We start from the raw sequence: 24,979 nt of genomic DNA, 5'->3' as shown, positions 1-24,979 counted from the left end.
AAGTTCTTGAAGCAGACAAAATATAACTTCAAACTTACAGATATTACTAAAGGAAAGTTTATAATACAATATTATGTCAAAACTGGCGTACTGTCAATATTTGACGGAGAGAAGTCAGTTCAAGAACAACTTACTGACCTGCTGCCAAAATCTGCTCGATGGAAGCTGTCGTTATGCCAATCTGAGGAGCCCCAGCAGGTTTCATCGAACGAATCTTCAAAAGAGCATCTTCCGTGAAAAGTGCCATTGGTTTTGTAAACTTCTTTGCTCTCAATTCATCTGGCCGTCTCTGTCACAGTATATTGTATTTGAACTGTACCAACAGTTGAAATACCACCCAGAAAGTCTTGAGTCAGCAAATGGAATGCCAAGCCAAAAGTTTGAACGGTCTCCATTTGTATATTGAGTTTTTGACCTCCTGTATGAGTCCATACTTTCACATATGGCATAATAGAACTTTGCATTTCAGGGTTAATGGTTGTTGTGAAGTTGTTGTTAAAGTTCATAGCATCTAATGTCAAGTTGTATGACCTCATATCCTCAACTGTAGAATATTCTCTCTTGGATAATATTTGCCATCTATGTTTATATGATATTTAATACCAGGGTTGTAGAAACAAGAATAGTCATTTATAGTTCGTCTGAACAGTACAAACATAGTATCTGCATGTTTCATTGCAGTTGTTAAAGCAATATCTGTTCTTGCACCTGCGGCTCCTGGATTTTGGTTTCCAACTTCACCTGCAAAGTCTTGACAGATATTTGGTGTATAGGGAACATAAGTGGAACTGCAATATATTTGGCAGCTAAAGCATTTGAAATATCTGGGTCCAACATATAGACTGCAAGTCTGCTTTCGATTCTCTTGCATTCAAATTTTTCGCATGTGAACTTAACTGGGTCCAAGCAGTTCCAGCAGCATTGAAATAATAGTTTACTTCATTGTTGAAGTTTGAGAAACCAAAGTCTAAGTCAACTTTGTCTTTGCAAAATCGGTGAATGACGTTTGATTTGTTCCCTTTACGTCTGTAATAGTGAATGGGTCTGTGTTGGTGCAATGACTAAGTTATTTTTGCTTGGAGTAAGTTCGATAGAAATTTTTCCTGCCCAGTTTGGCAAGTACTTAAAAACCTGAAGATGAGGAAAGATGACAAAGGAATCTAAGTTCAGTTTTACTTTAGTGGCAGCAGTTCCATCTGAACCAGAAAGGTTAACATAAACTCCTGGAACGTTAGGGTCAAGTCTTCTTATTTTCTCAATATTTGCATACTGGTCTGTTTGTTCTCTAGCTTGTGGTTGTACTGAGTTTCTCAAAGCGAACCATTCATAGTTTGCCCATGTTACTGTTTGAACTAAGTCAGAGTTAGAATATATCTTATATCCCATGAAAACTTCTGGAGCATATTGGTATCCGACATAGAAAATTCCATTGCAACCTTCTTGTCAGACAACTTGGCAGAAGGTTTTATTTCAATGTCTTGTTCCACGTATAAGAATGAGTTGTCAATAGAAATAATATGAAACTTGTCGCAAGCAATATCTACTGTGTTGAAGAACCTTCTCCAAACTCACCTACGTTTCCATAAGAAACAGCAGTTGTATATTCGTAAGTTCCAGGAACTATTTCTGACCTTCTAATGGCATTGTCGCATTCGTTATACCATTCGGAAACATTTCCGTTCATGGCATCCAAAACTGTTGGCGTTATATTCTGAGCGGCGTACATTTCATATGGGTAAAATATAGAATAGTTGGATTTATTTGTCATAATAGAACCCACTCGTACCAAGCTTTACTTTCTTCCTGACTGAGTTTTAACTCTTCTTTTCCTTCATTGCCACTACTTTCACTAGATGAAGTTACTTCTTCACTACTTTCACTTTGTTCTACTCTTCTTCTTTGGTGTCGCTTTTGGTAACTTGCCCTCTGCTCCAAGTTGTAGCATCTTTGCCTCATGTTCACCTAGTATGTTGTAAATTTCCCATGTCCTTTTTGCCTTTGGGCTCTGGTCGCCCATCTCAGGTAACCTATATCCTAGAAAGATTTTGTCATAGTTTGTATTTGAGTCTTCGCGTATTGTTTGCATGACTCTTTCCTGAGTTTCCGGTTCAAGCTCTTCAAACAGAGCTTGTCCATATGGAATAAGCTCGTTTCCAAATATATGTTTTTGTAGCCATTCTGGTTTTCTTTCCATGTAACCAATAATATCTTTTGTGAATGGGAAAGCTTTACCAACGTTTCAGTCTTGCGTCATTTATTTCTGTAGTTGGTTTTATTTTGTCATGGAACATGTTTTTCAATACTAACATTTCATTTGGTACTGTCCATTTGAGTTTTCTTAAATATTCATCCCTTCTCATTTCATTGTCTGCAAAGTAAGTTTTTATGACATTTTGCAAACTTTCGTTTGCAAGGTCATGTACAATAGGTTCTCTTCCTTCTCTCTCCCTAACTTTCTTTCTAAACTCTTCACCAAATATACTATCACTATGGTTCTGTGTAGTTCTTTGAGATAAATGTTCTAGAACGTCAGGTGTTATATTTCCCTCAGCCATGTTCATTTCATACCGGTCCAAAATATCTGCATCTTTCATATCTTTCAATGGCATTAAAGCCGCGCTGAAAATACCAGTTATATCTGGTTCACCATTCAATTCCATTGCGTCTACAACTTCTTGGAATTGAGGTTGTAAGTTTATGAACCACCTATACGGATTAGCTTTATGACCCCATCTCATTGTAGTTCCATAGTCTGCAGAAACAAAAGTAGGTTTGTTTCCATATTGGTTAGGTTCTGAATGAACTTTAAACAATGTTTCATTTCTATATGTTTGTTGAAATTTAACCTTTATTTTCACCGAGTTCAGCCAAAGATTGAACGTTATATGGTCGTAAGTAAAAAGGATTATTGTATTTGCGTACATTTTCTTTCAGTACTTCCATTCTATGCTGAATATTTTCATCTGATGTTGGAGTCTTTTGTATGTCGGTGAACATTTTTCGATATTCTTCTACTATGTCAGCCGAATTTTTCTTAGACTCTTGGAAAGATTCCATATTCACCTCATACTCTTGTTGAGGGTCAAGATTTTTCGGCTGTTCCAAATCTTCATCTAGTTCTGTGAAGTTAGTTTCCAAAGGAGGGACTTGTTCGTTTCCTTCAGGCTCTTCTAGCTGTTGTTGCTGAACTATTTCTTCCATGTCTGGTTGTATCTGAACTTCTTCCTGTGGAGTTTCTTGTACCTCATCTGGTGGCATTTCATATATTCCGAGACCGTTTTTAACAAGTTCCCTATCTAAGTCATCCGGACTCATAAACCTTTCTTCTTTCGTTCCGTCTCTATTTTTTACGCGTTTCATGAAGAGAGTTGAATTATCATTTAGCTCTGACATCAAATATCTCGGAGTAAATTCATCCATGTCATTTGGATGATATGCTATTAAATCATATCCCTTAGCGAGCTTGTATTTTCCAGGTTTGAGATTATATCCGATTTGATGCTGAACCATAAAGCTAAATAGGTTCGGGTCAGTATTTCCTTCCTTGAACTTTCTAATAGCTTCTTTATATCTGTCACTAAAGTCAAGAGTATCTGGGTAACCATAATCTTCCTTAAGCATTTTTAAGAATTCTTGGTTTCCTTTTTCTCTACTTCTTTTATGTCCTTGCTCTGTTTGTGGTTGTTGTTGTGCAGGGTTTTGAACTGTTGGTTGTTGTGCAGGGTTTTGAACTGTTGGTTTTGGTTGTTGTTGTGCTGGATTTTGAACTGTTGGTTGTTGTTGTTGTGCTGGATTTTGAACTGTTGGTTGTTGTTGTGGTGCTGGATTTTGAACTGTTGGTTGTTGTTGTGGTGCTGGATTTTGAACTGTTGGTTGCTGTGTTGGTTGTTGTTGTGGTGCATGCCTGTGTCTGTGTCCATGTGACGATGTAAATGTTTTAGGTAGTCCTGGTGCAGGTGCTTCTCTTGGAGGGTTTGGTGGTATATAAGTTCCACCAGCTGGCACATATGTTCCATCTGCAGCATAATGTCCTACCTGACTTTTCGTTTTTAAGAAAGCATTTACTAGGTCTGTTTTGGTCTGTTGTAACTCTTTTTCTTGACTTTCCACAACAGTTGCTCTAACGGCGTCATAGGCACTTTGAACTGCCTGTCTCGTTGCTGCATCTGTTATTTTCGTCATATTTTGTGCTACTTCTCTTAACTCTTTGTCGAAACCTTCAGACTTCAGTTTCTTTCCAGATGAGAAGTCGTTCACTAGTTTCACCTTACTATGAAGAGCTTCGAAGGCATTCTTAAAGTCAGCATTCATTAAAGCTTCATTTGAACTGTCTTCATCCGCTTGTATTTTTGTCCTTATTGACCCTATAAGTTGGGCTGCTTTAGCGTTGGCTTGGGCATCTAACCAGTCATTATTAGCTTTTATATATTCTGCGCTTTTCATTGCCTTTTGCATGGCTGCGTCGTTATTTTTACTTTCTTGTGCTAAGTTTTCATACTGTACGGTTTGGTTTTGCAACTGTAAAAGTTTTTCTGCCTTTACATTTGCTTCAACTTCTTTTTTATACTCATCGCTATCCATATATGTCTTCATGGCTTTTTGTTTTATCTCTTCATCTTTCAGTACTTTATATTGAGTAGTATGGTTTTTCAAATTTATAACATCTTGTTCCATTTTTGCTACTTCTGCTGCTTTTTCTGACACTTTTTTCGCATATTCCTCTGTACTTAGTTCTTTCAGTTGTTCTTCTTTCTTCTTTTTCTCTACGTTTAACTCATTGAGTTTCTTTGTGTGTCTGTCATATTCTAGTTTCTTTTCGTTTTCACTTATTTGTTTCTGTATGTCTATGTTTGACTTTTTGACATCTGTTATTTGATTTTTGAGTGAACTCAAATTCATTTGACTTTGAGGGTTATAAGCTGTTCCGTCTGCAGCTCCACCATAGCCTGCCATTTTCGCTAAAAGTGCCGCTCTTAAACCCCCACTCTGTGCACCAATAACTCGGCTTAAAAGCATAGGGTTGCTTGACATTTGTTGCAACATAGTGGGGTCATTCATCATTTGTTGTTGCAACTGTTGTTGTGGTGTCAGTTTTACTATTGGATGTTTCAATGCTCCCTTCCTCTTACGTATATTCTTACGTAGCTTACGTGGCATTTTAAGTGAAGTTAAAAAGCGGTTTTTGACAGATGTTTATATGACACTATTTGTTCAGCACAAAAAACTACTCGGTCAAAGTGTTGTCAGTTTTGTAAAATAACCGTCCTATCTCATTCTATAAGGGGAAAAGGCTTCTCAAAGTATACTTCCTTGGAACGCCTGTAACTTTTCCTGTAGCGACGATAGACCCTTACTTGTCCGGACAAAGTTATACTATTTTGAGTGCTCTACAAAAAAGTCAACGGCTGGCTCGTCCTCAGAAATTTTTTATGGGCTAGAGGGCGCAACGCGCCTGGAAGCCCCACTACCTTTTTTTCTTTTTTTTAATTCCGGTTTCAACATGATCAAATGCCAAACCAAGACAAAATATATATGAATTTTCAAAATATCGATTTACATTAGAATCTATATCTAATTTTATCAATACACAAGTAGGGAATGTTCAATACATCTTTGAACAACGTGAATAGCACAATTTTATAGGATTATTTGTTGATTATATAAAATATAAGCCAAATCGAATCTGCTGTATAGTACTTTAGTTTATCATTGAATGTTAAATGTGTTCAGATAAATATTTGAGTCAGATATCGCATTTTCTAATTTCAAAATTTATCTCATGAAGTTAGAATTTATTTGATCATACAACATCATGTTAGTCAAACTAGAGTTCAATGGCGATTCTAAAATGGAACAAATGCTTGTTTTATCAAAATGTTAAAATATTAATCTAAAAAACTTAATATCTAACCAAACCATTCTAGAATTATTATATACAGGTATAGGCAATCTAAATGCACACGGAATTCGGAAAATTAAAAAGAATATTTATGAGATTATTAAATCTTATGTAATTCAATGAAAAGTAGATAATATGAATATCTATAGGCTATATATCAACATATGAGTTTTTGGTTTGACCAATACTATACTAATGTGATCAAATTAATCTGATTTCTTGGGTATAGAAGATTTTTATAGAAGATTATTTTTTAACATATATAGTGCCGTTATACCATTCAATATCAGACTTGTTTTGCTTTTTCCATCCAATTGGTTTGAAATGACAATTTAATTTCACGTTCAATATTATTATCTAATCTTATGGATTGTAAATGTTCAATAAAATTATTCGAAGTAGCACATCGTTTCGAATTTACGTTACAAGAGTTCAGAAAAACTAAAATCATTAAATATTAATAAGCACATGAATTATGTAAAAATTTTAATAATCAGTTTGCGCAATTCAATACTTCGATAATACAAAAATTTGAATAACTAAACGTACGTAATATTTTTAAAGATGACTAGCGGTGTTGAGGCCGAAGTACAAGAACAGCTTAACTGGATGCAATCCCTTTTAAGTACACCATCTACTAATGATGCAGCAAGCGCATCAAAGAATAAGTATCAAAGTCAGATCGATGATCTTCTCTCATCTATTGATTGCCCTGCGCAGCCAAAGTCTCGGTCATTCCAAGACTCATATACTGACTTAGAAATTGAGCCACGTCCATCCTACGAGCCTTCATTCTTGACTGGAGCAGTTCCTCCTCCAAAGGAAGTGCAATATCGTATTTCAGATCCTGTTGACAGTGACTATGATAGTGACTGCGAAGAGTACTATGTTGAAGATGCAGAAGAAATTCGTGGTCAAGAGATTCCATCATGGGCACGTGCAGCAAATCTTATTCAGGAATTAGAAAAGCAGAAGGGCGTTGACCCAGACAAGATCTTTGTTGGATTTGATACATCTTGCGATCTGAATGCAATGTTCGAAAAGAAGAAGAAGACCTTCAAGGTCAGAGGCGACAGTGGTTGGTGGGCTGCCGATACTGTCACACCAGATGAGGAAGCTAAATATAAGAAAGCTCTCGGACTTGTCTAAATATATTAATCAAATCATGTAAGCTAATACCTATGGATTCATTTGTTGCTTAGTACCTGAGCCACTAAGTGAACATTTCCAAAACGCAAAGAAATAAACATTGTAAATTCCTAATTTTTATTTTATTTTTTTTTTCATTATTTCATTATACATTGTATATTAACTCTTGCAATGTTGGTAACTATTTCATATCTCTTTTACAAGAATAAAAGAGATTTAGGAAATATTTTGTAATTATAAAAATAAAAAGAAAATTATTAGGGAACATTTTATGATAGAAGGAAAGGGTATTCTTTTCTTTAAAATTCGTTGACAATCCAATTAATAATTGAATCAATATTTGTCTTTTTCTTAGCAGAGATGCAGAATAGCTTAACTACTCGATCTTGAATGTTCTCCAATTTCATGCGTGCCATGATATCATCGCTTTTTAGAGATTCTGGTAAGTCTTGCTTATTTGCAATAACTAAAATTGGCTTTTGTAATAGTGATTCACTATGTAGTATTTCAGAGAGTTGGATTTCGCTTGCAGTAACTGCTTCTTGGTCAGAAGAGTCAATAACATAAAGAATAACGTCGGCACGATTGCAATATTCATCCCATAAAGGTCTTGATTTCTTATTACCACTCATATCATGAACATCGATGTTAACTCTGCCAATTGTGACTTTTGAGTTTGAAGCTCCAATCGTAGGAACTATGTATTCTTCTGTATCTTGATTTGCTAAAGCTCTGACCAAAGTGGTTTTGCCAGCAGCTGGCAAGCCAATTATTGTTATTGAAATATTCTTAGACCAAAACAGACTGAGTAGCCATTTCCAAAAACGAGTGAAAAGATTCATCTGAAATTTGAAAAAAAAATTGAGGGAAATCTGATTAAAATCTATATCTTTGATGGCCATATATGTAATTTTGTGTGGCCGTATGAAGATATTTTTTTCGCAGAAAAAATCTTATTTGGCAAATCGCGGCAAAAATTCAACCTTTCAAAGAGCATTCTTCTTTCATTAACACTTTACTAAAGTTAATATAACACAAAGTATTTAAACAAACCACATCATCCATCATTACAAAGCAGTGTTACTAAAGTTGTTTTTCCATAAATCTCTTTAGAAGATGTAGATTTTGGTTCTAGTGAGAAAAAAAGAAGTTTTTAGTTTGATGATATAAGTACTGCTAATTTAGGATATGAACAACATCAACAATACTTCAATACCTACTTGAGGATCTTTCAAATTTCCTGCGTCGCTGATTACGAATATGAATTATAAATTTGGGGACAATGTCATATGCGAACCTTTGAACTAAATCCAAGAGTGTTTTAAATGTACTATATAATTATTTTTTACTTCTAATAAGAAATTCTGCCTTTCTTTTCTACTATAGTATTCTGCTAAATGAAGTGCGGTTTTTCCTTTGTCATCTTTTTCATTGATATTTGCGCCATGTGAAATAAGAAATTCTGCCTTTCTTTTCTACTATAGTATTCTGCTAAATGAAGTGCGGTTTTTCCTTTGTCATCTTTTTCATTGATATTTGCGCCATGTGAAATAAGAAATTCTGCCTTTCTTTTCTACTATAGTATTCTGCTAAATGAAGTGCGGTTTTTCCTTTGTCATCTTTTTCATTGATATTTGCGCCATGTGAAATAAGAAATTCAGCCATTTCTTTATTGCTAAACAATGCTGCAAAATGAAGTGCGGTTTCTCCATTTTCATCTTTCTCATTGATATTTGCACCATGTGATAGGAAATATTCGCAAAGAGATTGAATATTAAATCGCTGAATGAACAAAGCATTGGTTATAATCATTAGTTTGATCGAAATAAACAAAAAAGGATTCAAGATTATGAAACCATCCGCAAAATCTTATATCAATCTCTAAATTGTATTTATTTATCAAGAAAGTGACGAAATCAATGTTGTGTGAAATAATTGCATAATTCATGCATTCTTCGTCTGGCTCTTGATATTTCAAACATTCATTCATGATCTCTGGTTTTCCGCTTAAAAACGAAAGTTGTAGACAATTTTCAGTTATTTCTGAGCTGAATTTTGATCTTAATAACTTGAAACAATCAACTGCACCGTAGTAACAACATAACTCAAGTAATGAATAATTTAAATAATATTCTGGATATAGGTCGCTTTGAAGTATTTGATTTTCATCAAATCCATCTCTTTCCGTGAATATGATGAATGTTTTTATGTCATCATTCATAATTGCTTTGTAAATTGTATTTTCTCTATGAATATCGAGATTTTCTAATTTAATTTTTTTGAAATTAGCATATTTGCCTAATTTAATTCCATATTCCTTATAAAACAGGAAGTTAGAAAGAGGTGAGATTCTTTTGGCCTCTTGCACATGATATTCATCAGATATGAGTTTGGCGAGAGATAAATATGACTTTGTATAGCGATTATTATACGGAATTATATTTAAAATATCTTCTATAATATTTCTGGGGAGACATTTCTTTGAATCAATCAATTCTGTTTTGATCTTTTTGTAAATTGTGTTTAACTCTTCTTCATTTTCCGTTTTTAGCTGATATAATGCAGTATATGAATCGATGTAGCATTTATAGATACTTTGCAATTCAATGAATTTATTTGGGTGAATGTCTTGATTTGACATGAAAAAAAAATTAAAAAAAAATAAATCATTAATTAAATGGTGTGCTACCCATTGGCTTAATATGTTGCGGGCTGCTTATCAAAATCTAATCCAAAAGAAATCAAAAATGTTAATGAGGACTTCAATAAGTTATATTTTGATATAAAATCAAAAGGATGGCCTGAGTATGTGCTATTTTTAAATTAAAATGTATCCTAACAATTCATTCCATTGAAAAGTTCGTTTTTAATTTTATCAATAAAAAATGAGCCACGCAGTTCTTCGCTCAAAAGTATTAGTTGTTGGACCTTCCACTGTTGGAAAAACCTCTTTAATTAAAGCATTTGTTGCAGATCCACAACGTCCTTTCAAGACAGCTTATCAGATGACCTTATTTGCAGAAAGTACACCAAAAATCATTGTCAACGAAGAACATAATACATCTGTCGAATTTTTCATGTATGATATCAGCGGATCTTCTATTTATGAATACGAATATCCAGATGTTTTCCGTGATGCAAACCAAATTATATTAGTTTTCGATATTTCTCGCGCTGATACATTGAAAGAATGCAGCGATTGGCTTGATAAGGTTGCAAAGTATGCTGGAAAATCATTGCCTGGTGTTCTTGTTGGAAATAAGAATGATCTTTCTGAATTTGCAGATGTTTCTCCAGAAGATTGCACTGCATTTGGAAAGGAAAAGGGATTAGTATATTTTGATGTTTCCGCAAAGACAAATAACAAAGTTAATGATCCATTTGCTTACCTTGCAGAACAGTTCATTTCTTTGTATGAAAACGAGGTTGATCAGTTTGTTAACGCAGATTAAAAATCGTATCTTTATTCTTATCGTTTAAATTCCAAATTGTCTAAAAGAATTAATAATAAAAAACAAGCAAAAGTAATAATTTGGCCTTTGTTATTTTACTTCTTCATTACAGAACAGGGAATCTCAGGAAAACAGTTACATTTCTTTTTTTGAAAGCAATTTCTAGCTTATCATTCTAGTTTGAAAGGATTTCCATGAGTGTGAAATGATCATAATGCATGAAATTTGGTAAATTGAGAAAAAATAATTTTGAAAAAAGATATCAACAAAAATAATATTTGGGCCATCAGCAATATATAATCAAATTTTCATGAACTATCACATATCTACTAAAACATTAGTATTAAGATTTTTGAGAGATAATAGAGCTAATATTATAGTATTTTAGAATGTATCCGAGGACATTGTATGGACTTTTATTACAGAAATATGAACTTCTGCAAATTAATTGCAAATAAGCTTTTCACATTAAAAAGATGATTAGATCTGAACCAACAAAACATATTTGTTCTTCCAATTTAGAATGAAAATGAAGTACAACATTGTGACACTGTAATTAATATTGTTGCTCAATCATTATGTCTTGAATTCCAAAAAAAATTCAAAAAATGCAATTTAATTTGAAAAAATACAAATTTGCTATTGAATTTATTAAATACTTAAAATTTTGGAATTATAGATCTATTTTACATTTCAAGTTTGATCCAAAAAACACTTTCTAACATTAAAAGAATTCGATAAAGCCGAAATTATACTTATTCTTTTTGACATATAAAATAAATTTTTTACTTGACAAAAATTTCGAAACTGTATACGTTTGAATGAGCGCAGCACGAGGTAATGTCTCAGAAACTACAAAACGTATGCAAAAGTATATATTAGACGAGATGAATGAATCTGGAAGTACAAATAAAATAAATGCTTTGTATATGAATGAAATTTGCAAAGCCGTATTTAATTCTAAAAATAACGAACGTCTCAAGTCAAAAATAACGACAAAGGATAGCAAGGCAAACTCTATTGCATTTCAATTAGTTCAAAAGTTCTTACAAAAATATCAAATTTTAGATTTAACTAAAGAAGCATTTAACATGGAAATTCAGCAATCACAACTAAAATATGGATCAATGGGAAACATACAAGAACTTAAATTACAACAAACATCAAATCCAATGAGCGAATTATTACAATGGAACGAAGAGCATGTCGAAGAGAAGAGACAAATCGAAGAAGAAGAGCAAGCTAAAAAGAGAGCCAAAGAAGAAGCGCTTCTTGCAGAACAAGCTCGTTCATCTCAAGGTTCTGGCAGAAAAGCAGCAATTATACAAGAATCAGCATTTGCAGAACGTGAATTTGCAGTATCAACACGCGATGTACCACTTTCTCCTACTGGAGAGTCATTTAATCGCATCAGATTTGCTCCAGAAGCTCAATCCGAGATGCCACATACATCATTCAGGTTTGTCAGACGTGAAACACAATCTATGCTTCCAGAAGGTGCTCGTTCTCCAAAAGGAGGCCCAAGATCCCCGAATGGAAAATCTTACGCTCAAATATTCCCGAGAAGTGTCGTAAACACACCTTTAACAAACAATAGAAGCGCTCCATCAGTTGTTTCAGCTCAAACAGAAAGACCACGCATAACTCCAATGAAATCTCAAAGAGAAAGGCCAAAACCAATACAAACAGATGCGCTTTCACAGTGATCAAAATATTTAATCATTATGATTACTTATCAAGTCATTTTTGTTTTTTATCAAGCTTATTCTAAAATTTTTTTTTCTTGTTTTAATCATTTTACTTGTAAAGACTAATTATCCAACTCCTTTCATAGAACTGACTAAATACGTGCCATAAAAATGGGTAATTGAATGTTTCTTCTCATCAAATTTTATTTAGAGATAAATTATTAACGTTTTGTTTGATGTAATTAGCTTAGATACTTATATATTCATGAATTCTTTTATTCATCCTTAATAACAACAGCAACAATTCCAAAATTTATAATTGGTTTAATGCGGATTTTGAATTAATTGTATTATTACCCTGCACCATACTTGAATAACTTAATCCAGTGTTTTAGCAAATGTATTCTATAACAATTCAAAGATGAAAAGATATAATGTGAATTTCAATAAATTCTTTAATTTATTGCAATTGTATATAATAGAACTAAGAACATCATACATTGTAACCGTTACAGTGTTTGAATTTTAAAAATATTTTATAAAAAAAATAATAATAATATTTGCTTGAGATTTATTATTTTAAATCCAATAATTACATATAAATAATTTCTATGCTTTAATGACGTCCCTTGACCTTATCAACTGACTTAAGAATTCTAAGAGGTTCAGAGGGCTGAAGAAGTGGTCTATCAACCTTGAATCCTGCATCTTCGAGTGTCTTCATACGAATTTCCTGGTTTCTCTGCCTCTTTGCGAGTTCATCAGCTCTCAAGTAGTTAGAGTCCTTAATAGCCTTTGTAACATCGGAGTTAACATCGACTGTAGTAGAACGCTGAACTTCGTAGCCAGATTTAGCTTGAACGAGTTGACGTTTCCAAGTAGAAAGTAAAGATTCTCTGAGATCAACAACTTTCGGTGAAGTATTCTTTGTATCGATAGCATTAACTGTTTCAACAACACCAGATGTCCTAATTTGTTCATCATCAAGTTTGTAAGAAGCCAAACATTTGAGAATCAGTTCTACGATGGTAACTGTTGGAAGTGAGCCATCTGGGAAGCCTTTAATCCATGTCTTGAATCTATCCAATACTCCAGACTGAATTAAAGCCTTTGTAAGTTCCACATCATGAGAAACTGGTTCCAAATTCTTTGTCAAGAACATTTGACGTGCAAATGTGCGTGTTGTCTTGACTATCTTTGATTGGTAGTCTTGGTTGTAAGCGCGATCCATGTCTTCAATAAGACTTTTTGCACGGGCTTCATTAATCTTTGAGACTTCATCTGGATTGTCATCAACAACGCGCTTTGCTTTCCTTGGAAGTAATGATTCGAATTCTGCATCAATTGCTTGCTGTTCAGGTGTTAATTCAACTTTTTGCTTTGTAGACTTCTTTTTAGATTTTGATTTAGCTGGTTCTTCATTATATCCATAATCATTGTGAGTATCATTATCATTGTCCGAAATTGCGTTGTATGAATCAGCTTGATAATCATCATTCTTTGGAGGCTCTGGGTCACTATCACTTTCATCGTTATGGGACTTAGCAACAAGCTCTGACTTATGGTTGGTTTCTTCATTATCACTTAACTCAAGCTCTTCATCAGACATTTGGCTTCAGTGTCAAAACCGTAGAATTTTTTTTCCAAAATGATGATTTAAGCTATTCTTGAATGAGATTCTATTGATACATAGAGCTTTCAATCCAAATAAATACAATATAATGCATAGTCAACAAAATTTAGAAATGACTTCCTGTAATTTATAGATATTCTTACCTTTATAACTTAAAATCTCATAACACATATATAATTTTTATTAGTAATCCAATCATGGAATTAGAATTACAACAGCTTTATTCATTTTCATCATTTTGACAAAAGTTTAAGGGAGGCTTCCGACCAGAAGCAAGAAGAGACCTTGATAATATTGATCCCTTATTCCTCCAGATAGATTTATTGAGGATTTGTTCATCAATGTTCTTATTATATTTCTCTTCTAATTCTAACAAATCTTTGCTCAATATTACTCTTTCTTCTTCTTGCGCTTCGATCACCCAACCAGCCTGCTCAAGTAAATCAGATGATAGCTGTTGAGACTCATCCTTTTCAATTGAAAATTTCTCAAGAGCTGGGAAAAGAATATTTTGGCATAGTTCATATAGATTCTCATCATAGTTTTCGGCAATTCTCTGGTTGCTTCCTATCTGCTTCATAATTCTTAGACACTGGCTGAATTCCAAGTAACTGTCGATATATTTATAAAGACCTATAAGTGATTCGTCGTTTGAGATAAGCGATTCTAATATCCAATTGACGGGAGACTTTTGTTCTTTCATCTTTTGGATCAAGTGTTCACAGAAATCGTAACCAACTGAACTAAGCGATGAAATTAGGTCCTTTCTTTCGATTTTATCGATATTTTATACGTGCAATTGTAGTACATGCAGGCCTACACGTATTAATTCTAGGTTTCCAACATAATAGCCTACATTAAAGAGGTCACCGGCTATTTCGTTAGTGATTGAAAGATAAGAAATTTTTTCTCCTTTCATTACAGTTTCCAGTAGTTTGTATGTCAATTCCGTCTTCACAAATGCAGAAAATTCAATTTTTTTCATAGTTTTATCCAACTTTCTAGAATTGCGAATACTATTGCTGAAGTTTTCAGCGACCACTGATGTCGTTTGGAAGGCATGGCCATCGATATACACTGATATATCAGGGTAATCAATTATAGAATAATCCATTTATGCAAAATGATTCAATCGATTTTTTAAAAAATCCAATAATTCAAAAAAGTCAGGGATTGAAAACTTAATTCTTTCATATAATTTGTATTATATGGATGGATCAAAAATATATGGTTCCAATAAGAAAATTATAAAAAATCCAAATAATTTGTGAGGAAACGTATTTTGAAAATGATTTGCATTCAATTCTTTTTTGACATCCAAAACAAAATTTTGCATTCAAAATAGTCTGAAAAAAATATAAATAGTCTAAATTGATTAGAATTCTTATATAGAAGAATCTTAATGATTTTAGCGAAAAAATTTTTATCCCTTCAAAAAGTAAAAATTGCACCATATCGTCAATCATGCCGGCCAAGTCGCCAAGAAACAAAAAAAATCCAATATGATATTTTTATCTCGTAACTACTTTAAATCACAGAAATACTTGTTTTTAGATGATACAACAACAAATTGTTTTTGAAATTCGAAAAAATATGATATTATGAGTAAAAATATATATTCAAATAAATTGTTTATATTTACACTTCCGTTGCAATAACTCTTTGGCGCGTGTCAATCTTCTTATCAGATTTTTCCACCTTTATTACATAACCAGGCTTCTTTTCAGAGTCAGCATTTTTAATTTTCTTGAGGATTCTGGGGCTTCCTTTTCTTGGACTTCCGTCATTTGGTTTTACAACATCATTAATCAAGATATTGTCAGGACGTTTGATTTTCTTGTACATTTTTACTCCAGGCTTGAGTTCCATGTCCGGAGTTATTGGTACAATTCTTCGAACAGTTCCATCGCGGTCAATAACAGCTTCTGCTGGAAGAAGTTTCGTATTACGAGCTCTGAGAACTTCAGGGTCGTTCCAATGAACAAAGAAACGGGAAAGAAGAACAATGAAATTGTAGCCACATGGCGAATATGGCTCTCTATCAGTTCTAATTAGAGCTTTTGAGAAATGCGCGCCGAGTTTCGTGATGGCAACAAAGATAACATCAATATCGCGTGCCAACCTGGAGATTTCCGTCATTCCTTCTGTGTAGTCCGGCAAGATCTCATAATCGAAATCAGAAATATACATAATGAATTCGAAAAGCTTGTCGTACGTATGCTTCTCCAGTCTGTCATTGATATCAGAAAGATGTCGGTCGAGTAATCCAAGCCTAAAGACCTTTCTCAACTGAAGAATTAATGGTTTGAAAATTTCTTTATGGGCGACTTGGACTTTGAGGATTGCTTCTGGGTTCAGAATCATATCTGAAACAGGACCAAGCAAGAAAAGTTCCGAAATCAAATCATATAACGAACCAAGATTATTATGATGCAAAGAAGCGACTTCTTTAACAATACTTAGGAGGTGGTGGAGCTCAGGAGATACATAGATGTAACTCTGTGAGATAATCTTGATCACTGTCGTTAATAAAACAACAGATTTGTCAATTGATGATTTATCATCAACATTGACATTGGAATCATCAATATATTTAACAAGTGTCTTCATGAAATTCATATAATTGCCACAGCTCTTCATGAAAACAACATTAACAAGATTTTTCAGATGATATGGAGCTGTGATGTCAGGATTGGACTCAAAGAACTTCAAAACAACAAGTTGATAGAATTGGTTGATTTTGCCTGCATAGCAGAAGATGTTGAATAAAGATCTCATGAGAATCAAAGATTGTTGATGATCTGGAGGAACAAGTTCAAAAAGAGTACGAACATAAACAAAATCTGAATGTGTGACTGCAGCATATATTGCCTGATAAACTTGGTCAGGATATGGCTCGATAATTGATGACATAAAATTATAAAAAGGAATTGGATCATTCATACATCTGATCCATGAAAGGATATGTTGTGGATCCTTCAAAACAAGATTCTTGCATATCGGTTTGCCATTTAAGCCGATTACAGAAATTCCATCTCCTGTTTTTGTTCGAATTACTTCTTTAACGAGTCCTTCTGCTTGTACAACAAGTTCTTTATCTTTAACACCTATCAAATAGAACTGTGAGTCTTGATTTATGATCGCCCATTTCGTAGCTTTCTTTTTCTCGAATGTACACGCGCTCATTGCACGTACAATGCTATGGATATCTTGGAAAACATTCCGAGGTATAGAGAAGATGGACCACCATACTGGTTAATATTTGTTGGTCAAAACACAAGTACTGTGAAGCCATACCATTACAGTCCAAAAATATTTTAGATATCTTAGCAGCTTTGACAATATTCGTTGACAAATACCATCAACAAAACTGACATCTGACTGTGAAATTCTTTCAAATCAGACGATATTAAAAACTATCTGCGTTCAAAAAATGTAAACCAATATTTCATTGTCGACCAAAACCATTCTGCTCTTGGTGTCATTGACGGTTGTATAAAAATGTTAAGAGACTTAAAACCAACCACAAGGTGGTGAAGCAAATGAAATGTCATATGACGACAAATATAGACACTTCTCCATGGCAAAGATGAGACAAGTTTTAAATATTTACAATAACCGTAAACAAAAAGTTTGGGAAACCACTCCCCGAAGAAATGAAAAACAACCTGACTTAGAGAAAGACTATATATTTAATAATTTAGTCAAAAGAGACAAACAAGAAAGAATGCCGGGCTTCAAACTTCAGAAAGGTGACAAAGTAAAATAGAAATACCTAAACGCGACCCATATGAAAATACTATTGACTATGACAACAATGGGAACCCGACAGAGTACTCACATTCGTGTTCGTAAAAATAGAAGAAAGTATACAAGAGAATATTATGAAGTTTTAGGCAAACATGGCAAAATGTACACACTGCAAGCAGAAGATAAAACTACTATGTCAGACCTCGTTTCAAACTTGTCAAAGTTCAAGGTGGTATACTTTCAAAGACAGTTCCTAACAAATATAAGACAACTCCTGACGAATATGCTAAAGAAGTTGAAAATGACGACTAAGCAATTCTATACCATGCGTAAACTGTCATGTAAGGTGGCATGTAGTCTTTACTTTGTCCCGTTGTTTGCGTATATCCTGTAACGCGATGTGTATGGTTTCCATCTCCCTGAGTGTCACTCCAGTAACAATTTATAGCAAACTGAACGTCGTCTTTAACATCATATCCTTTACCTTTTTTCAAGGCGTGCCAATCCCAAAATTTATGCTTATGCCAACCTGCTTGAGATGTACTTAAATCTATGTAGTGACTGTGTGCAGGTAAATTTTCACCTGAAATCGTTTTACTTCCCCCTGTTTCCTTTGAAGAGTTTGCACAATACAAAAACCTGTCGACTATTTGAGTCCAAGTTCCAAAACCCAGAACTGTTTCTGGTCTGGTAGAGTTCATTGACGTATAAATAGAGCCTATAGGATATAATGTTTGAAGTATTTCTGTCTTTAATGTTTGAAGCTCTGTTTTGTCTGCTTTCTTGTCATATTAAATCTTGAGCAGTGAATTTAATATTATGTTCATCCTTCATGACATAAACATCTTTACATCTAATGTTTCTCATTCGTTATGTTGTCATCCGATGTTAAACCTTGGTGGAAAGTTAGGAGGTTTAAAATATAATACATCCCCACCAGTTTCTTCAACCGTTCCTTCAATACTTTCTATACCAACAGTTGTGAAGGATTTATGTGTATGGTTCTTGTCTGCTTTCTTTTCAAGGCTAACGTTTAAGTCTGTTATTTCAGAAGATGTATGTGTATGTCCAACGGCACTTTTACTGTTTAAGGTTTCTTGTAAGTTTGTAATATCAGATATAGAATGTATATGAGTCTTTTTAGAATATTCGTTTTCAGCTCTTGTCACTTCACTTGACATTTTATTGTCAACATATGTTTTGTCTGCTAGTTCAGGATGAGTATGTTCTTTTGTTGCATAAGCATTGTTAGCTCTTTCTTCTTCTTTTGCTATTGCATCGTCTACATATCTTTGTCAGCTTTGTTGTCAACATCTGCTTTCAAAAAAGTTCATTTATAGGTTTCTCGTTTAAAGTTCCTTTGTTTGATTTATACAGACAGTATTGTTCTTATTGTCTTGAAATAGAAACTCATCTGTCATTGGGTTTAATGTCAGTTTTAAGTTTCCTTCTTTCAATGACTCAGATATCTTAGAATAGTTTGAAAAGTTTGTGTGTTCTTATTTAGAGCTTGCATAATGAGTTGTCGGTTGTGTTGTATTTCTCTCATGGAAGCAATATCTTTCGACATTTTTATTATAGATAAAATATGCTTCCAATAGAAAAAGAAAATTCAAGAGTTGCTACAACTAAACCATTAGATGAACTTTTTACTAATATCGGTCAAAAGTTTGAGACAGAGACCGTAAAGCATGAAGGCTATCGTTTTGACTACCCATTAAGATGGTTAAGAGACCCATCTGTCACAAAAGCTATTGGCTTTCGTAGAATGAAGTTCATTTCAGAAGCCATACATGGTTCCCATTTACGGTCGGTTTTGAAGTTCGATACTTATAACAAAGAAAAACGTATGTATGAGAAAATTGAACAGGGAAAACTTTTACAAGTTAGTTTGTTTGTAAACTTAGAAACAACTCTTCAAGCTTTTCAAGAAAAAATAAACGATATCTATCTCGAATATGCAAAACCAGTATAACATTGACGAAGGAGAGTACCATCTCGATATTATTTATGACAGGAAAAATGCAACTGTTAAAATCAATAAAATAGAAGACCTTGGAGAAAACGTTTATATTTCTACAAAATATAACAACTTGGCATGGTATAGATTTATGAGGATGTTAAATCAGCCTGCAGCATATCCAGTACACCCAGACTTTTATGAAGTCGAAAACCCTAATGGAACATATGAAAATGTTTTCGACCAAGATGCTATTATTGTTCATGCTTCATTTTCTGGTGCGCAAAACTCTTTCTTATGCTTGGCAAATGACTTTTACGAAAAACCTACAAAGTTATACGAACCACCAAGTGAAGTATTTCAGACTTTCAAGTATGGTTTACTACAGATGGAAGAAAAAGAATAATTCCATTATACCATGCGTTTTACTTAGAACTTAGTTTCATATACAACTACTATCGAACGGTAAAAATATAATTTTTTAATACGGTTGAGGTGTTGGATTTGGTTGCCAACTTGACTGTGGTGCAGGTTCAGGCTGTTGTATAACAGGAGCTTGTTTTCTGGTTCAGGGTCTTTAGGTATAATACCAACGAACTGACCTACTCTTTTACCAATATTTTTGACTCCGTTCCAAATTCCTCTTCCTACAGATTTTATTCCATTCCATATACCTCTTTCCAACTCTTCTGAAGAAGTTTCCATACTACTGAAGAAACCCATTTTACTATATGTAAAAATCTAATGTCCGCCTAGTCTCTTACGTTTCCTGTTGAGTTCCATAGCATTCTTTAACTGGAGCTCATACATTCTGTTTCTCCTCTGGTAGAAAACATATTCTGGGTCAACTCCTGTGTTCGCGTCATCTGCATAAAGTTGTTTATATCCCACTTCAGGGTTTGTATAAAACTCTTTCCATCTCATATTTGCATACCATGGTTGCAAACCTAACGCAGCGTCATTTGACATGGCAGTTTGCATTTGTACATCGTTGGCACTTGACCATAGTTTGCCATTGCAGTTTGTATTCTAACTTCATTTGGAATATTCTCTGGGTTTGGTTGTCCAGGTTGCTGTGCATTCGCTAAGTTCTGTGCGTCCATTTAATATTAGATAAAAATATCTCTTACGAGTACATATACTGAACATTTGCAGGCATTGGTTCATCTTCATATTCTCTGTACTTTCTTGCCACGTCAAATAAATAAATGACACAATGGAAAAAACCTAAAACAAGTAGTCCAATTTCAAACCACATTTACTTACTAATAAAATTTCTTTATTGTGACACTTTCTCCAGTTTATAGGACCTCTCTCATATTCTATCTTGTCATATATAAACTCATAGTCATGTATGTCCTCTAACCATCTCATAACGGTTTCCAAACCACTTTTATCGGATGTAAAGTAAAAGCATGGATGGTTATGTATAACGTCTAAAGTTTCTAAAGAGTCTCTCAAAGTCCAGTCTACTTGGTATTGAAAATCCCATGTGTTATAGAACGGCGGGTCCACTATAAAGAAAACATTTTCCTTGTCTTTATATTTTTCATACAACTCTGTCCAATGACATCTCACAAACTCTATACCCTCAATATATTTTTCTATGTTCTCTTTGAAAACATTTGTATAGTTAAGATATAAAACTTTTGACATAAGTGTTTCAATGTCATGAACTCTTATAAACCACTATATAATAGTCTAGCAGATATACTATCCCAGTCTATATATTCTGCTTTTTTCAAAACCTCTCTCACAATATTTTTCTTATCTAATGGTATACGTTCCATCTTACCTATAGGTATCTTTTCTTTTAACTCTTTCAATATATTGTTTGTGTCTGGAATATGTTTGAGACGGTCCAATTAGTTGTCAAGTCATTGCATATAATCTTTGAGTCTGGGAATATTATATGGCACAAATGGGATATATAGAAACTTCCACCGAACAAATCTACAAATGTTAGACCATTCGGTAGTTTCTTAAGTTCTCTCAATATATATCTTTACATCTACTCTTATTTCCAAGAACGGTAACGGTGGTTTTGTAAAATTCATTTATATATAAATAAAAATGTTTTTACCTGAAAAGTGACAGAAAAGTGAAGACTTGTAACTATCCGCACATATATTCCATCGTTATGACTTTAGCAACAAGAGCTCTGGACTATGGGTGTGTTTCTCTTTCATTAATCATACTCAAGCCTTCATTACAGACAGTTGCTTTCATTGTTCAAAAACCGTAGAATTTTTTCCAAAATGATGATTAAAGCTATCTTTGAACTGAGATTCTATATTGTAACACATAAGATACATTCAAATCATATCAAAATATCAATATAATGCATAGTCAACAAAATTAGAAATGACTTCCTGTAATTTATAGATATTCTTACCTTTATAACTTAAAATCTCATAACACATATATAATTTTTATTAGTAATCCAATCATGGAATTAGAATTACAACAGCTTTATTCATTTTCAATCTTTGACAAAAGTTTAAGGGAGGCTTCCGACCAGAAGCAAAGAAGAGACCTTGATAATATTGATCCCTTATTCCTCCAGATAGATTTATTGAGGATTTGTTCATCAATGTTCTAATTATATTTCTCTTCTAATTCTAACAAATCTTTGCTCAATATTACTCTTTCTTCTTCTTGCGCTTCGATCACCCAACCAGCCTGCTCAAGTAAATCAGATGATAGCTGTTGAGACTCATCCTTTTCAATTGAAAATTTCTCAAGAGCTGGGAAAAGAATATTTTGGCATAGTTCATATAGATTCTCATCATCATGTTTCGGCAATTCTCTGGTTGCTTCCTATCTGCTTCATAATTCTTGACACTGGCTGAATTCCAAGTAACTGTCGATATATTTATAAAGACCTATAAGTGATTCGTCGTTTGAGATAAGCGATTCTAATATCCAATTGACGGGAGACTTTTGTTCTTTCATCTTTTGGATCAAGTGTTCACAGAAATCGTAACCAACTGAACTAAGCGATGAAATTAGGTCCTTTCTTTCGATTTTATCGATATTTTATACGTGCAATTGTAGTACATGCAGGCCTACACGTATTAATTCTAGGTTTCCAACATAATAGCCTACATTAAAGAGGTCACCGGCTATTTCGTTAGTGATTGAAAGATAAGAAATTTTTTCTCCTTTCATTACAGTTTCCAGTAGTTTGTATGTCAATTCCGTCTTCACAAATGCAGAAAATTCAATTTTTTTCATAGTTTTATCCAACTTTCTAGAATTGCGAATACTATTGCTGAAGTTTTCAGCGACCACTGATGTCGTTTGGAAGGCATGGCCATCGATATACACTGATATATCAGGGTAATCAATTATAGAATAATCCATTTATGCAAAATGATTCAATCGATTTTTTAAAAAATCCAATAATTCAAAAAAGTCAGGGATTGAAAACTTAATTCTTTCATATAATTTGTATTATATGGATGGATCAAAAATATATGGTTCCAATAAGAAAATTATAAAAAAATCCAATAATTTGTGAGGAAACGTATTTTGAAAATGATTTGCATTCAATTCTTTTTTGACATCCAAAACAAAATTTTGCATTCAAAATAGTCTGAAAAAAATATAAATAGTCTAAATTGATTAGAATTCTTATATAGAAGAATCTTAATGATTTTAGCGAAAATTTTTATCCCTTCAAAAAGTAAAAATGGCACCATATCGTCAATCATGCCGCGCAAGTCGCCAAGAAACAAAAAAAAATCCAATATGATATTTTATCTCGTAACTACTTTAAATCACAGAAATACTTGTTTTTAGATGATACAACAACAAATTGTTTTTGAAATTCGAAAAAATATGATATTATGAGTAAAAATATATATTCAAATAAATTGTTTATATTTACACTTCCGTTGCAATAACTCTTTGGCGCGTGTCAATCTTCTTATCAGATTTTTCCACCTTTATTACATAACCAGGCTTCTTTTCAGAGTCAGCATTTTTAATTTTCTTGAGGATTCTGGGGCTTCCTTTTCTTGGACTTCCGTCATTTGGTTTTACAACATCATTAATCAAGATATTGTCAGGACGTTTGATTTTCTTGTACATTTTTACTCCAGGCTTGAGTTCCATGTCCGGAGTTATTGGTACAATTCTTCGAACAGTTCCATCGCGGTCAATAACAGCTTCTGCTGGAAGAAGTTTCGTATTACGAGCTCTGAGAACTTCAGGGTCGTTCCAATGAACAAAGAAACGGGAAAGAAGAACAATGAAATTGTAGCCACATGGCGAATATGGCTCTCTATCAGTTCTAATTAGAGCTTTTGAGAAATGCGCGCCGAGTTTCGTGATGGCAACAAAGATAACATCAATATCGCGTGCCAACCTGGAGATTTCCGTCATTCCTTCTGTGTAGTCCGGCAAGATCTCATAATCGAAATCAGAAATATACATAATGAATTCGAAAAGCTTGTCGTACGTATGCTTCTCCAGTCTGTCATTGATATCAGAAGAATGTCGGTCGAGTAATCCAAGCCTAAAGACCTTTCTCAACTGAAGAATTAATGGTTTGAAAATTTCTTTATGGGCGACTTGGACTTTGAGGATTGCTTCTGGGTTCAGAATCATATCTGAAACAGGACCAAGCAAGAAAAGTTCCGAATCAAATCATATAACGAACCAAGATTATTATGAGCAAAGAAGCGACTTCTTTAACAATACTTAGGAGGTGGTGGAGCTCAGGAGATACATAGATGTAACTCTGTGAGTAATCTTGATCACTGTCGTTAATAAAACAACAGATTTGTCAATTGATGATTTATCATCAACATTGACATTGGAATCATCAATATATTTAACAAGTGTCTTCATGAAATTCATAATATTGCCACAGCTCTTCATGAAAACAACATTAACAAGATTTTTCAGATGATATGGAGCTGTGATGTCAGGATTGGACTCAAAGAACTTCAAAACAACAAGTTGATAGAATTGGTGATTTTGCCTGCATAGCAGAAGATGTTGAATAAAGATCTCATGAGAATCAAAGATTGTTGATGATCTGGAGGAACAAGTTCAAAAGAGTACGAACATAAACAAAATTGAATGTGTGACTGCAGCATATATTGCCTGATAAACTTGGTCAGGATATGGCTCGATAATTGATGACATAAAATTATAAAAAGGAATTGGATCATTATACATCTGATCCATGAAAGGATATGTTGTGGATCCTTCAAAACAAGATTCTTGCATATCGGTTTGCCATTTAAGCCGATTACAGAAATTCCATCTCCTGTTTTTGTTCGAATTACTTCTTTAACGAGTCCTTCTGCTTGTACAACAAGTCTTTATCTTTAACACCTATCAAATAGAACTGTGAGTCTTGATTATGATCGCCCATTTCGTAGCTTTCTTTTTCTCGAATGTACACGCGCTCATTGCACGTACAATGCGAGATTT

General features: G+C 33.7%; 11 protein-coding genes and 2 pseudogenes across 13 annotated transcripts, besides 2 other annotated features; 3 read left to right on the top strand and 10 right to left on the bottom strand.

Annotated features, from left to right (window-relative positions):
* Positions 1-2,795: part of a mobile genetic element that runs on past the window's edge.
* TVAGG3_0495840 (protein of unknown function, DUF4106 family) lies at positions 1,877-2,194 on the bottom strand (the record flags this gene model as incomplete). Its single annotated transcript, XM_051236382.1, has 1 exon — positions 1,877-2,194. The coding sequence occupies one exon, from the start codon at positions 2,192-2,194 to the stop codon at positions 1,877-1,879; it is 318 nt and encodes a 105-aa protein (XP_051094206.1).
* A 1,476-nt stretch (positions 2,796-4,271) lies between the features above and the next one.
* On the bottom strand, positions 4,272-4,593 carry TVAGG3_0495820 (protein of unknown function, DUF4106 family; the record flags this gene model as incomplete). The annotated part of the gene is made up of 1 exon (XM_051236381.1): positions 4,272-4,593. A coding segment is annotated over one exon (322 nt), but the record flags the coding sequence as incomplete, so codon positions are not given.
* A 230-nt stretch (positions 4,594-4,823) lies between these two features.
* TVAGG3_0495810 (protein of unknown function, DUF4106 family) lies at positions 4,824-5,157 on the bottom strand (the record flags this gene model as incomplete). The annotated part of the gene is made up of 1 exon (XM_051236380.1): positions 4,824-5,157. A coding segment is annotated over one exon (334 nt), but the record flags the coding sequence as incomplete, so codon positions are not given.
* A 1,302-nt stretch (positions 5,158-6,459) lies between these two features.
* Positions 6,460-7,162, top strand: TVAGG3_0495800 (inner centromere protein, ARK binding region-containing protein; the record flags this gene model as incomplete). Its single annotated transcript, XM_001312879.2, has 1 exon — positions 6,464-7,048. One exon carries the CDS (start codon positions 6,464-6,466, stop codon positions 7,046-7,048), a length of 585 nt encoding a protein of 194 aa, XP_001312880.1.
* Positions 7,163-7,308: 146 nt separating this feature from the next.
* On the bottom strand, positions 7,309-7,897 carry TVAGG3_0495790 (small GTPase superfamily, Arf family; the record flags this gene model as incomplete). The annotated part of the gene is made up of 1 exon (XM_001312878.1): positions 7,348-7,890. One exon carries the CDS (start codon positions 7,888-7,890, stop codon positions 7,348-7,350), a length of 543 nt encoding a protein of 180 aa, XP_001312879.1.
* A 448-nt stretch (positions 7,898-8,345) lies between these two features.
* TVAGG3_0495780 (proteasome regulatory particle assembly) lies at positions 8,346-8,959 on the bottom strand (the record flags this gene model as incomplete). Its single annotated transcript, XM_001312877.1, has 1 exon — positions 8,540-8,860. One exon carries the CDS (start codon positions 8,858-8,860, stop codon positions 8,540-8,542), a length of 321 nt encoding a protein of 106 aa, XP_001312878.1.
* Positions 8,960-9,927: 968 nt separating this feature from the next.
* On the top strand, positions 9,928-10,572 carry TVAGG3_0495770 (GTPase protein; the record flags this gene model as incomplete). The annotated part of the gene is made up of 1 exon (XM_001312876.1): positions 9,934-10,500. The coding sequence occupies one exon, from the start codon at positions 9,934-9,936 to the stop codon at positions 10,498-10,500; it is 567 nt and encodes a 188-aa protein (XP_001312877.1).
* Positions 10,573-11,315: 743 nt separating this feature from the next.
* Positions 11,316-12,261, top strand: TVAGG3_0495760 (uncharacterized protein; the record flags this gene model as incomplete). Its single annotated transcript, XM_001312875.1, has 1 exon — positions 11,322-12,206. The coding sequence occupies one exon, from the start codon at positions 11,322-11,324 to the stop codon at positions 12,204-12,206; it is 885 nt and encodes a 294-aa protein (XP_001312876.1).
* Positions 12,262-12,736: 475 nt separating this feature from the next.
* Positions 12,737-13,813, bottom strand: TVAGG3_0495750 (IWS1-like protein family; the record flags this gene model as incomplete). The annotated part of the gene is made up of 1 exon (XM_001312874.1): positions 12,805-13,797. One exon carries the CDS (start codon positions 13,795-13,797, stop codon positions 12,805-12,807), a length of 993 nt encoding a protein of 330 aa, XP_001312875.1.
* A 170-nt stretch (positions 13,814-13,983) lies between these two features.
* TVAGG3_0495740 lies at positions 13,984-14,944 on the bottom strand (annotated as a pseudogene). The gene has a single exon: positions 14,609-14,907. A coding segment is annotated over exon 1 (299 nt).
* A 333-nt stretch (positions 14,945-15,277) lies between these two features.
* Positions 15,278-17,021, bottom strand: TVAGG3_0495730 (GTPase activation domain, GAP family; the record flags this gene model as incomplete). The annotated part of the gene is made up of 1 exon (XM_001312871.2): positions 15,460-17,007. One exon carries the CDS (start codon positions 17,005-17,007, stop codon positions 15,460-15,462), a length of 1,548 nt encoding a protein of 515 aa, XP_001312872.2.
* Positions 17,022-18,950: a mobile genetic element.
* A 1,322-nt stretch (positions 18,951-20,272) lies between these two features.
* Positions 20,273-20,634, bottom strand: TVAGG3_0495710 (annotated as a pseudogene). Its single transcript has one exon. A coding segment is annotated over exon 1 (362 nt).
* Positions 20,635-23,290: 2,656 nt separating this feature from the next.
* Positions 23,291-24,177, bottom strand: TVAGG3_0495700 (uncharacterized protein; the record flags this gene model as incomplete). The annotated part of the gene is made up of 1 exon (XM_051236379.1): positions 23,420-24,145. One exon carries the CDS (start codon positions 24,143-24,145, stop codon positions 23,420-23,422), a length of 726 nt encoding a protein of 241 aa, XP_051094203.1.
* Positions 24,178-24,979: the final 802 nt, after the last annotated feature.

This window comes from Trichomonas vaginalis, chromosome II, assembly GCF_026262505.1.
Source record: "Trichomonas vaginalis G3 chromosome II, whole genome shotgun sequence".
Classification (NCBI taxonomy): domain Eukaryota; phylum Parabasalia; order Trichomonadida; family Trichomonadidae; genus Trichomonas; species Trichomonas vaginalis.
This window is presented reverse-complemented; position numbering and strand designations above follow the sequence as displayed.